Raw genomic sequence first — 12909 nt, forward strand, 5'->3', positions numbered from 1 at the left:
TACATGTCTGGGTCAGCAACTTTTCCTGTCTATGCAGAGGTAGTAGCTGGATGAAAAAAGGTCATAGGAGTAATTTCTTGACGATTTTTGTACATTATCTCTATTTGCCAAAAGAACTCTGAAAAAAAATAAGGATAATTTATCCCACTTAACAGATGAGCAAACTGAGGCTCAGAAAAGCAAAACAAATCCCCAATTGGGGGGGGGAAGTTTGTAAGTAACAGAGATAAGATATAATCCCTGGCCTATCTAGAAAAACAGAAAAGACATTGAGTCAGCAGCTCATCTGGGAGTTTCTGGTGATGGTTGTTTAATAAGGAATCCCAGTTCCTTGATACTTGAATTGTGCGGTGTGGACACCACTGTGTAAGAAATGTGGTATCTTGGCTCTCTCTCCCATCACTAAATTTGAATCCACATTTAACTAAGATTCCCAGGTAATATATATGCAGACCAAATTTTGTGAAATGCTGTTCTAGAGCAGAGATTCTCAAACATGACTACATGTTGGAATCCCTTGGGCAAATTTAACAAACCATCAGTGCTTGCTTCCATCCCCAGGATGGGCTAGGATGCAGCCTGGGTTAAGAACTACTGTCTTGTTCTAAAGTCTGGAAGACCAGCTCAAGTTCGAAAGTCTACTATTGGGAAGATGAGAAGACCAGATATCTCAAGTAGAGCTCCATCTAGTTGCACATTAGGAAGATGCCTGACTCACAGGAAGGCTTGACAGAGCTTTTGCGAATGGGGTTAGGTCAGGTTAAGACAATCCACTCTGAGAGGAGAGCTTTTCTAAACTGTAATTTCAAAATTCATGTCTTCCCGCATCCCAACAGACGTCATAAGCTCTCACATTTCTAGATAAGTGGCCATAGCTGTCTCATTCAACAAGGGAACACTAATTCACTTGGTTAACATCAGCCAAATATAGACCCTATATTTTTAAAATGTATTTGTGTGTTCTTAACCTATGTGTTCCCTGTCAATCACTCACAACATCAATACTGATTTCCTAAGTCCTTTCTGCCCAAGCAGAGTGTAGATGATTCGAATGTAAATGTGTGATTCTTAACTGTCTTTCTGCAGGATGGAACTAACTTGTACGGCACACAGACATTCTTCCTGTGCCTTGAAGATGCTAGTGGATTGTCCTTTGGAGTGTTCCTGATGAACAGCAATGCCATGGGTAAAGGACTAAAGGAATATTCATGAAAAAACGCATCAGAGCAATTTTGAGTCCCTTTTGTACAGCACGATGATAAAAGGAATGGAGCCCTTTAGGAATGGCGGTTCCATAGCTTTCGGCCTCATGTGTTCTCTGACTGTTCCATCTCTCCTTTGTTACCTGTTGACCCATGGTAGCCATGAGTAGGGGTTTCTCTCCTAGCGTATGATTTTCCTGAATCTGATTGCCTCTATTGGGATATTTGCTATGATAGAGTGAAAACAGCTAACCCTTTTCTGTAATCTACTGAGGCGGTTTCTACCCATTTGTTTTTTTCCTTCCTTAGACTTTCATCCAGAAAAGGGGTAGGAAACAGCCAACTGCCCTGGGCCCAATGATGACAGTAGCTGGGCCTAACCAGGGAGCTATAACTGAGCAGTGAATGTTCCATTCAGACACTCCAAGCGTAGCGAGGTCAAGTGGGGTGGCAAGGGTCACGCAGAGTAAGAGCCAATTGGTTGAGACCCAGCAGTGTATCCTCATAGGATTCTATAAAGGAGCTAGCCTCCCCATCTTTGAAGGTTTTAGACTAGATCAATGATTCTCAACTGTTGTCTCCTTGCACCAGTCACCACAGATCCCAGGGGCAATGAATCAGTCACCACAGGGGAAGAGGAGATGTATCAGAATCTCCCAGGGTTGATGGTGGGCATAGGTACTGATCCCCACCCTCTTCTCAACTGAGAATCAAGAGGGTAGATCCATGCTACTCGGAGCACGGACCGTGGTTGGTTCATGAACTGTTGCAGGTCCAGAGTAAGAGAAGTATATAAATTGAGAGTAAGCATTACCATAGCATTCAAGTACGTGCAAGAACCCTTTTCTAGTAATTCATTTTCGTGTTGTTTTATAACAGTATCCGTTTGCAAAGAATTGGACATTTAAAAACTAAGCTGTGATCCTTCACCACAGATTGTTTGAGAATCACTCTAGGTGACCTAAGATGGCTCTTCGATACCTAGTAGAATCTTAAGCGTCTAAGAACAGACTGAGATAATACAAGGGTGGTACAGTTTCAGGAACCAGAAAAGAAGTCGAGTCAGGCTCGAAGGGCAAGGTCACGGGGTCCTAGATCCTCTGTGTGACCTGCACCTGTGACCAGAGACTGGTCACAGATTTCCATGTCAGGTAATCCCAAGGCCTTTTACCCCTAATTACAAACCAAGGCCCTAGGGAGGCTTCACCTCTGAGAACTGGGATTGGGGCGTAGAGGGATTTTGAATGTATAATCTAATCTTGGACATTTTTTAAGTGAGACTAGTACCGCAGTATGTCCAGTTGGGTTATATTTCTGTAATGATGGTGGGACGTAGGGTGGGAACATAGTCATGAATATCAAAGAAGAAAAATTCTTCCTCTACCCTCTGAGGTTCAGTGTTTGGGGGCCTGTGAATCAAACTGACCACGGACAGGTCAGCAGGAGGAAAGACAAAATGTATTTACACATGAGACATGCATACACACGAGGGCTCAGTGACGAGGAACTCAAAGGAATGGTTAGAATTTGGGGTTTATATGCCATCCTAATAGATAAATGGGAGGAGGAGAAAGGCACTTGTGATGAAACAAATTATTTCTTCGAGGAGGAAGGAGGGATTAAAGGCACATAGGGGAAAGCAAATGACTTTTTGGAAAGGTAAATGAGCTCTTAGGAGAATAGCTATGATATTCTTGGTACAATGTCTGTTCAGATGTGAGGCTAATGTATTGTCTCAGAGAAGATTAAAATGGGTCCAAGGAGGTGGTTTATGGTAACTGAGTTCCTTTGGGAGGCTCTGCTTTTAGGCTGATAAGGGATTTCAGAAACTCAAATATCCTCAGCTTAAAATAATTTCTATGCCACCTTGTCTGCTTCTGGAACCCCCTCATGAAACTGGTTGCTTTTTCTTGAGAGCCTGGGTCCTGACACAGGAATTAAGACACTCCAGTCACCAAGTATCAAAATCCGTCCCAGAACCAATGCTTTGACTCTCGTGGGCTGTGAGGGTGGACTTGGAGCTTCAGAGTTTGTCCCTTTGTATGAAAACTCTGAGGCGTTGGGATCACTTCAGTCATGTCCAGATGGCTATCATGCTCTGCTCTAAACCTTTGTGATTGTTCCTCTAGAATCGGTTCTCATTTTTCTTTCTTCATTTTTTTAAACCTTTCAAGACGTCGTCCTCCAGCCCACACCAGCTATCACTTACCGCACCACCGGGGGCATTCTTGACTTCTACGTGTTCTTGGGAAACACTCCAGAACAAGTGGTTCAAGAGTATCTAGAGGTAAACTTATGATTCATGACTTACAACTGCAGAAATCCTAAATAGCACTCAGAAAAGCAAGTTTAACATGCAGGTAGGACTCCTGAAAATCTGCTGTTAGAAGGAGCTGTTATAAATCTACAACTACTAATTGACCCAAACTTCAGGGATGTATAAAGAGCCTGGGAAAATAGATGAGCATTCTAACATTAGTAAAATATAGTGTGTTGGAGAATGGAGTATGTTTTGTGGCCCCAAACCCGTGCTTAGAAAAAGTTTATTAAAAATCAAGTATTTCTAACTTTTCCTCCATATTATTTCTTTCAGCTCATTGGACGGCCTGCTATGCCCGCATATTGGGCACTTGGATTTCATCTCAGTCGTTATGACTATGAATCCCTAGAAAAAATGAAACAGGTCGTGGAGAGAAACCGGGCCGCACAGCTCCCTTATGTAAGGAATTAAAAAAAAAAAATCTTCCAAAAACAAGATTTCCATTGGGAATAAGAATTACCATTTATACTTTCTCCCCACTGAGTTTTTTTTTTTCTAATATACAATAAGAAGATGTTTATATATTCAGAGCACTAGACTTTTTTGTTGGGACAGCCATTCCTTTAAGGAACTGTCTCTCTTTAGTAGGAAATCATACCTAGAGACCACAATGATGGGGTTAGGAGGCAATCTGTTTTTGTCTTTATTTTTTTCTTATCACGTATTTTATTAGTAAAATTTTATCATGCTCACTGCATTAACTAAATTTTACATTATGCATTTTTATTTGACTTCTCAAGGCTTTTCTTTCCCTACTTTAAGTGAGCAAAAGGATATGGTACATACCCGTAATAAAGTATTTTTTTATATTTTCATTGGCTAATTTTTTTTTTTAGAGGGCTAGTCAGGTCCATCATATGCACACTGACAGAAATGATAAAGAAAATTAACTGTTTGCTTACTTAGATCATTCTATCCTTAGTCTAAATTTGAATATGTATGTTGTATAATGGGGAGTGAGGTTTTCTAAGACATGCAAAGTGGAAAAAGCTCAACAGTCTCAGGAATTACCCTCTTCTCTCCCATCCCATTCTGTTGGAGGCAGATAACTAGGTCTTAGAGCAAGAGTCGTTTCCTTCTGGGCTCCATTATTTTCGTACAGGTAAAATTAGGAAAGATTGATCATCAAAGAAGACGTTAAGTAGAAGGGCAGCTACAAAACAAAATGTGGGGTAGTGAAATGAGGAGAAGTGGGGAAGACAGCCCCTTCCCCCTTTATCTTGTGGCAGGGGTAGGATTTAGGGGATGGACATATTTTAGACAGCCTTAATAGGTTGTTGGAATTGCTATGGTTCATTTATTAGACCGGTTTTTAGTGCCAGGGGACAGGCAGCAGGTAGGGTGCTGCCGTCCACCTGATTCCAGGGGTGGGGTCAGGCCTTAGGGAAACAGTGGGTCATTTGCTTTGAAATTACCCTTGGCAAAGAAGCCCTCTAACGCCAGGGACCATTAAGAACCCTGTTCAGAGCCCAGCACAGAGGCAGTGTGTATCGTGAGTAATAACGACTGCCTCATCTTACCAGGTAAATTCCTAGGTGCTGAATTGTGGACTTCGTGTATTCTTTTAGGACGTTCAGCATGCTGATATTGACTACATGGATAAGAGGAAGGACTTCACTTATGATCCAGTAAATTTTAAAGGCTTTCCTGAGTTTGCTGAGGAGTTACACAATAACGGACAGAAACTGGTCATCATTGTGGTATGTGCTTTCCCCCCAAAGTCAGGTACTTGCTCTGCCTTGTCATTATACCCCTCTCCCCATTTTTCGTCCCCCAGTTTCCAGTCTCCTTTCAGAGCCTGTAGCTGAAAGTGACGTCCTTCATTGTATTTTTCCCTTCTTAGGATCCAGCTATCTCCAACGTGTCTTCCCCAAGTGATCCCTATGGCCCGTATGACAGGGGTTCAGACATGAAGATATGGGTGAATGCTTCAGATGGAGTGACTCCACTCATTGGGCAGGTAAATTAATGGGGCGGGGGGTGGCGGAGGGGCTGTGGCAGCTTGGGTGTAATTGTTTTGTTTCACATTTTCAGATGCCTTATACAAGTATGTGCTGGGGATAAACTTGACCTGTTCTTTCATCCTCAAGTACTTAACCAGCCATCCTCGCTCTTACATTCCTTTCATAGTCAAGTCCCTTTAATCAGTAGCCTCCACACTGAATAAACACTTCCTTACCTCCCATCAGCTGACTGCAGTCTACTTTCCTCTCCCATCACTTCACTGACACTGCTCTGGTAAATGGTATTAGTCACTTCCTATGGAACTATTTCCAGTGGAACCGTTTCCTTCCTCTTCTCACTCAGTTTCTGTGTAGTAACTGACAAGTTCTCAAGCCTTTATCTGCCCTTGGTTTCCATGAAGGTGTTATCTGCTGGTTCACTTCTCATACCTCTGCTGATCTGAGCACGTAGTCTCTGGTGGGAAGTGAATAGGAAAGGAATAAAGAAGAGGAATTGGCCATCAGAACCCACAGCTTGCAATGGACCAGTTGAAATTTATACAGTACTCTCCATCATTTATCATTCCTCGAATTGGGAGTAGAGAAAGTGAGAGGGAAGGGAGAACCAGAACTGCTGATGAAAAGGACTTAACGAATTTTGTAAAATTAGCTTTTCCTCCAGTGATGTTTGACTCCTCCTGACACTAATTCTGAGTATTTGGAGTTCTGTACGCCCCTGACTGGAAAGGACCTGTGCCTGGCATCTCGGTGGCCATGATCATATTAGGCATTTCTTTGCAAAGTACTCTGTTTCACTCTGTATTCATTCAACTTACTGCAATCAGTGTTTTTCTTTTTCTCCTGCAGGTCTGGCCTGGAAACACTGTGTTTCCTGATTACACCAACCCCAGGTGTGCTGTTTGGTGGGCAGATGAATTTAAGCTTTTTCACAATCAAGTGAAGTTCGATGGAATCTGGATTGTGAGTTCTTAACATTTTGATTATTAGGTGACTCATACTTAGACTGTGTGTATCTATGTCATTGAATCATGGAGCACTGGGTGAAGAGGAGAAGAAGAAAGCTAGTATGGCGATAATGCTAAATATTCCCTGCGTTGTGTGTGTGTGTTCCATGTCGCTGAGTTGGCTCTGAGTCCCAGTGACCCTACGAATGAGGGACTTCCACAGTGTTCTGTCCTCACAGCCCTGCTCAGCTCCTGCAGACTCAGACCTGTGGCTTCTGTATGTGTCAGTCTATCTCATGTTCGGTCTTCCTCTTTCCTGCCGCCTTCTGTTTACCCAGCATCACTGTCGTTCCCTGAGCACCCTGCTTTCTCATGAGGTGCCCGAGGTACGACAGCTTCAGTTTGCTCAGTTTTACCTCCAGAAATGGTTCAGGCTTAATTTGCTCTAAGACCCACTCGTTTGTCTTCCTGGTGGTCCAAGGTCTCCGTGGAGCTCTCCTCCCACACCATACTTCAAATGAATCCATCATTTCCTATCAGCCTTCTTTACTGTCCGACTTTCTCATCCGTACATAGTAATTGGGAATAGGAGGGTGTGGATAATCTTACCCTTGGTCTCTAATGATACATCTGTGCTCTTAATGACCTTTCCTGATTCTTCCATTGTTGGCCTTTCCAAGAATCAGCTTTCTCTTGATTTCTTGGCTGCAGTCTCCATTTGAATTGATGACTGAGTCAAAGTAAGCAAAATCTTTAACAATTTGATTGTCTCCATTGCCTATGTTAAAGTTGTGTATTTCTTCCATAGTCATGATTTTTTTGTCTTCTTGATATTCAAATTCCCTATCTTACTATTCAGATACTCTTACCCAAACAAGTAGCGTAGAATTGTACTGTGGTTTCTCTTCAGATCGTATAAATCTTTCGCCTTTTACAAGTAGCATAGAATCAAAACCAGATCATTATAGTTGGAAGTAATCTGTTTTTTTTCCCCCAGTCCAGCACTCCTTTTACAAATGAGTAAGCTGAAGTAGAAATAGGTCATATACTCCTTACATTGTCACAAGGTACATGAATCGTCCAATTGCCAGTTTTGGCTCTTTCATGTGGACATGTCAGACACACTGATCAGAGCCAAAGTACCCAGGTGCTTTGGGAGCAAAACTATCACTGCAATAAGGACAAATGTCTCTGTATTGTCAAATGAAAACAAATGCAATGTAACAAATGTTTAGCAAAATTTAGGGGGCTCTAGAGTTGAACTGTTTTCTATTTATAAGAGAAATGTAGAAAATTCTAACAATACAGAGAGCTAAAACTAGGAAAGTAAAACCCTCTTAAATGATATCAACTAAAAACATCTATCATCAATACTTTTTTGCTAGGACGCCCCATTTAAAAGCTGTTGGCACATGCTTACTCTCTCCCTCTCTCTGCTTATATGTATGTTTTTATATGTATAAATATTTATGAGTGTGTATTCATGACTATATTTGGATATACAGAGAATGTATAAGTTGATATATATGGAATCAATATAAATTGGAAATGTTTTTTCATCTAATGTGTTTGGAAAATTTTCATTTTCAGTGATTACAGACATATACGATTTTGAAGGGATTTTAAGAATCTTCTTCATGAACGATTCTCAGTGCATAGAGGAGACAGGAACATCTATTTTCTGTCCTTGTACATAAGAACCTCTCTAAAAAAGAAGTATCTGGAATCATTTTTCTGACTCCTCAAAAAGGATAAGAAAAAAAGATACCACTAGTACAATGTAAGGGGACATGTTATGTTTTCTTAATAGTTTTTGCTGTTTATCTTGTAGGATATGAATGAAGTCTCCAACTTCGTTGATGGTTCACTTTCAGGATGTTCCACAAGCAGTCTAAATTATCCCCCATTCACTCCCAGTAAGTCATGCTGGTTCGTCTGATTAAAGTGGCATTGCATATTTGGTATTTTAAGTTCATAAGGATAGATATGAACACCCTGGCAAGGGAGTTTGTACCTACGTGTGCATAGGGAAAGGAGAATGTGGGTAATACATAAAGACAACCAGGAAAGAAAATCAAGACACTCCGTGCTTCCCTAAATGAGGCATAAATTCAAAAGGGGGCAATCTGGTTCTTTGACCTACAATATGAGCTGTTTCTAAGGGAAGGTCCTAGAAAGAGAAGATATGGTGCAGAAGCCAGAAGGTAGTAGTTAGTCTGTTTTGCTCTAGAGTGTACCCCCGAAGGTCAGAGTGGCCAGAGAAAGACCAGATTACCAGGCTTGGTCTTCAGATGAGCATCAAGTCTGACGATATCAAGATATGAAGAACAGACCTGAACCATAGGTTGGAAAGGAGCCAGAACCCATGGCTTGGGAGTTCAAAGTCAAAGTCAGTGAATGTGATACAAGTGAGCTCAGACTGAAATTTGACAAGAACTATTTCTCAGAGTGTGGCCCCGAAATCCCAGCGTTTGTTGTAGTCTGAAGAAAGTTATGGGCTCACAGACAAATTGTATTTTGATTAAGAAAGGAATGAGCTGCTGGAATTACAGCATCTTATGAAGATTTCCAATCTGGTGAGAAAACAGGAAATTGGGGCAGATGGGTCAAAATCAAATGTTGAGAGACGTGGATGGGAGGCCAAACAGTTCACACTTTACTCTTTTGGTGAGAGAAGCTATTTACGTTTATATCACTGTATAGATTGGAGGAAATCTTCATAAGATGTAAGAGGGAAATACGGTAGTCAGATGGTTTGGGAAATATTAATCTGGCATTAATGCACAGTATGAATTAGAAAATCAATAGATCAGGAGTTAATTAGTCATTAAGAAACTTTTGCAATAGTTAAAATCCAAAGATAATTAGGATCTGAGCTGGAGTGGTGCAGTGGAAGCAGAAAAGAGTCAATGAATGAAAGTGAGATTGGGCAATCATCCTTTATAGTACCAGGTCAATGGAGAGAAGGGGTGAGGAATTAATGTACACTTTCATCTACTATTTCTATTTTGAACCACTTAACCTAGCTCAGTTTGAAGAATTCAGATTGAATGTCAAGTCTAACTGGATCCTCTTGCTTCCAAATGTCTTCCTCTGGTCACCTGAGTGCCCAGGTGGGAGAAGGTGCATGAGTCCCACCATTTCTTTACATAGTGGAGAAACTACCCCAAGTGTATAGCCCTCTGATAGTGAGCAAGCTGTACGATCATTTACAGGAGGGCCACAATAAATGCTTGCCCAGGGAGCCACTGCTTCAGGTTCTCTGGTAGTCCAGGAGAGGGGAACGTGCCTCTTACGTGCACACTGCCTGATCCCTCTTTTGTCCCAGGAGTCCTGGATGGGTACCTGTTCTGCAAGACTCTCTGCATGGATGCCGTGCATCACTGGGGCAAGCAGTATGATGTCCACAATCTCTACGGCTACTCCATGGCTATTGCCACCGCAGAGTAAGGCCACAATTGCTAGGGCCTTAATATGTGTCAAATTATTGATCTTGCCAGATGCTAGGTGCCTGAACCCTGCAAGTTAAGTATGATGATTGTTGAATGAATGAACACACTACCTAGCACGTAGGGAAGAAGGAATCCAATAAATATTTGTGGCATGCACGAAATGGAAGAATGAATGAATAAATGGCTAAATGGAAGGTTGGAAGAAAGAAAGAAGTCACATGACCAAGGTCAAACAGCTAATGAATTGTAAAAGCAATATTTAAGCCCATTTATTCACGAGTCCTAGATGCATATATTTTTTTTTTCTCGGCCACACTGTATAGATTGGAGGAGGGAGGGTTAAGTGACTCAGGCCTCATGTGCTTTGGGGTTTTAGATGCTGGCTCAGCATCTTCCAACTGTGCTGTCCATGCCTTTGTGTATGGAAAAGGTTTAGTGAGGAAAAGCTATTGACCATGTACTCCGCTCACTGCACCTGTGACAGCAAGAAGCCAGACCCAAACCACAGTCTTTCATTAGCAAAGTCATGGTGTAATTTTTACCTTCTCGACAATTGTTGAAAAAATTATAGAGCAAACATTTTTGAGTAAATGAGAGACTTCTAATTTAAAAACATATAGGTGATGTATGTTTATGTTTACTTAAAAAGTACACGCATACATATATAATTTTAAAATGTCTCTTCTTATTACAAAATTGTGACCAAAGAGTTTCTCCTTTAAAAAAGAATTTAAGTTCCAAGAGGGGGTTCATAAGTTCATTTTTTGTGTACGTCTGAAATCCCATGATGTGAAAGATCGGTATATACAGACAGCTACGAGTATGTAAACTTCACCTTTGTTCCATAAAAATTGTATGCCTCTAGTTACTAAACTTGTCAAGGCTGCTTTGGAAATTCTTGGAAATTATGGGGCTCTTGATGTACATAAAACACCTTAAAACAAAACAAAACAAAACAAAACATAAATGTACTTAACGGTGCAGTCTGCTCCCGACAGCAATTCTAACCCTTCAAACTCTTTGGGAAGAGAGGAGAGAAGAACAGGGTAGTAACTTTTGAGGTCCCTGGCATGTGGCACATGAAGGTCACACATGGGCTCCTAAGTCTCTCTCTTTTTCTAGGGCCGTCAAGACCGTGTTCCCAGATAAGAGAAGCTTCATTATAACCCGTTCTACCTTCGCGGGATCGGGCAAGTTTGCAGCCCATTGGTTAGGAGACAATGCAGCCACCTGGGACGACCTTCGGTGGTCCATCCCCGGCATGCTTGAGTTCAACCTTTTTGGTATCCCAATGGTGAGTCCACATTCCACGCTCTCTGATGAATCGCAGCTCCCGGAAAGCCTCATGCTAGAAAGCTGGCAGTCCTAAAGCTTCCCTCTCCCACTCTCCATGGCCCAGGGATTTCATGTTTTCAGAACAAGTGCTTCATCTACATCAGCTCGGCTCTGGTCCCACAACGCTCTTTCCTGTACTGCCTTATAAAGACAGCAAGTGCAGCCTCGAAGTGATGTCTCTGGAAAATTGTTTTCCTAATAAAGTAAAACATACATGCAAAAAAGTACACATATCCTTAAGTAGACATACGTTGATGAGTTTCACAAACTGCACACATCCATGTATCTAGCACCTCGATGAGGAAAGATAAAGTTGCCAGCACCCAAGAGAGAGCTTAGTTAAATTCAACATATATATTTATTGAGCTTTTACTGTGTGCAAGGTACCGAGCTAGCTATGCATGGTGAGGGTGGAGAAAAGCATAAATATAGGAACAGAAACACCTCTCTCCCCAAAGAGTTTATAATTTAGTAAGAGGAGATATATATGAGTAAATAGTTATGACAAGCTGGGGTAAAAGTGCTAACAGGGACATACACATTCAGTGTTCAGGGAGAGCCTGAGAAAGGGACATATCAACGCTGACAAGATTACAAGGAACAAAAAATGTGAGGGGAGGGAATTAAAGAAACTTCATGGAGAAGACGGCTCCCGAGTTTAACCATGAAAGTGGGTATGTTTTAGCAGGCTAATGGGGAGAGGTCATTTTAAACTTAAGAAATACATTTGAGCACAAGCATACAAGCATACATTTGAGACTTTGCTGTGTCTATAAGGACTGGAATGGGAAGTGATGCTGGAAAGGTGGTGAGAACCAGGTTTTAAGGAACTCATAGGGTAAGCTGCAAGGAGACCCTGGAGGTTTTTGAATAAGTGAATGACAGTATCAAATTTAAGCTTTGGAAAAGTAATTCTGATAGTAGTGTGGTTAAAATAACATCCACTGTATTTCTAGTTAGTATTCATCAAAAAGCTGTTGTGTGTCAGGTGTTTAATTTACATTATCCTATTTATGAAAACCCTATTAGCTCATTAGTGCCCACTTTAACAAAATGAGGAAACTGAGGCACAGAAGGTCTAAGTAACTTACTCAAAGTCACCTGGCAGGAACGAACAGACACAGGGTATAATCCAATTGAGTTGCACTATGTTCATTAGCTTTCTCAGTAAGAGGTTAGCACAGTTCGCTGGGGAGGTCCCTGGTAGACAGCAAAGTGGGGGACACTCACGAGCGGCCTGTCCCTCCAGGTGGGTCCTGACATATGTGGCTACGCACTGGATGTCCCTGAGGAGCTCTGCAGACGGTGGATGCAGCTGGGAGCCTTCTATCCGTTTTCCAGGAATCACAATGGTCAAGGTTACAAGGTGAGTCTCCCAGCAGACAGGATCAAAATACATTTGGCGCACAGTAGGACTCCGTCTGTTTGCGTCCTCGCCAAGCAATCTGTTGAGCCAGCCTCCTCCCTGGTGCTTCCCTTGGGCAACGTTGTACCACCGTTCGCCATCAACAGGGACCTGTGATGTGCCATTTAAATGCCCTGTGCCATCGCCTCTGCTACTTCGAGTGCTGCAGTCAAGGGAAAGGCGACTCTGTTAAGGAATCCAACCTCTACGTGCTTTCTCTACGTTGCTCATTTTGTAATGAGAACCAATGAGGAAATACTGCAAAATTATTTAACTGGCCGTCTCCT

General features: G+C 41.9%; 1 protein-coding gene across 1 annotated transcript in view; it reads left to right on the plus strand.

Moving 5' to 3' along the window:
• LOC308492962 (maltase-glucoamylase-like) overlaps nucleotides 1-12909 on the plus strand; it is a 172235-nt gene that overhangs the window by 46052 nt on the left and 113274 nt on the right. The window contains exons 9-18 of the mRNA XM_081038512.1: nucleotides 1087-1186; nucleotides 3377-3489; nucleotides 3796-3921; nucleotides 5091-5222; nucleotides 5366-5482; nucleotides 6333-6446; nucleotides 8262-8346; nucleotides 9759-9876; nucleotides 11005-11176; nucleotides 12467-12583. Of these exons, the coding sequence (XP_080894638.1) occupies nucleotides 1087-1186; nucleotides 3377-3489; nucleotides 3796-3921; nucleotides 5091-5222; nucleotides 5366-5482; nucleotides 6333-6446; nucleotides 8262-8346; nucleotides 9759-9876; nucleotides 11005-11176; nucleotides 12467-12583 (1194 nt within the window). The remainder of the gene's footprint in view (nucleotides 1-1086; nucleotides 1187-3376; nucleotides 3490-3795; nucleotides 3922-5090; nucleotides 5223-5365; nucleotides 5483-6332; nucleotides 6447-8261; nucleotides 8347-9758; nucleotides 9877-11004; nucleotides 11177-12466; nucleotides 12584-12909) is intronic.

Source organism: Rhinolophus hipposideros (assembly GCF_964194185.1).
Source record: "Rhinolophus hipposideros genome assembly, chromosome: 25".
NCBI lineage: Eukaryota > Metazoa > Chordata > Mammalia > Chiroptera > Rhinolophidae > Rhinolophus > Rhinolophus hipposideros.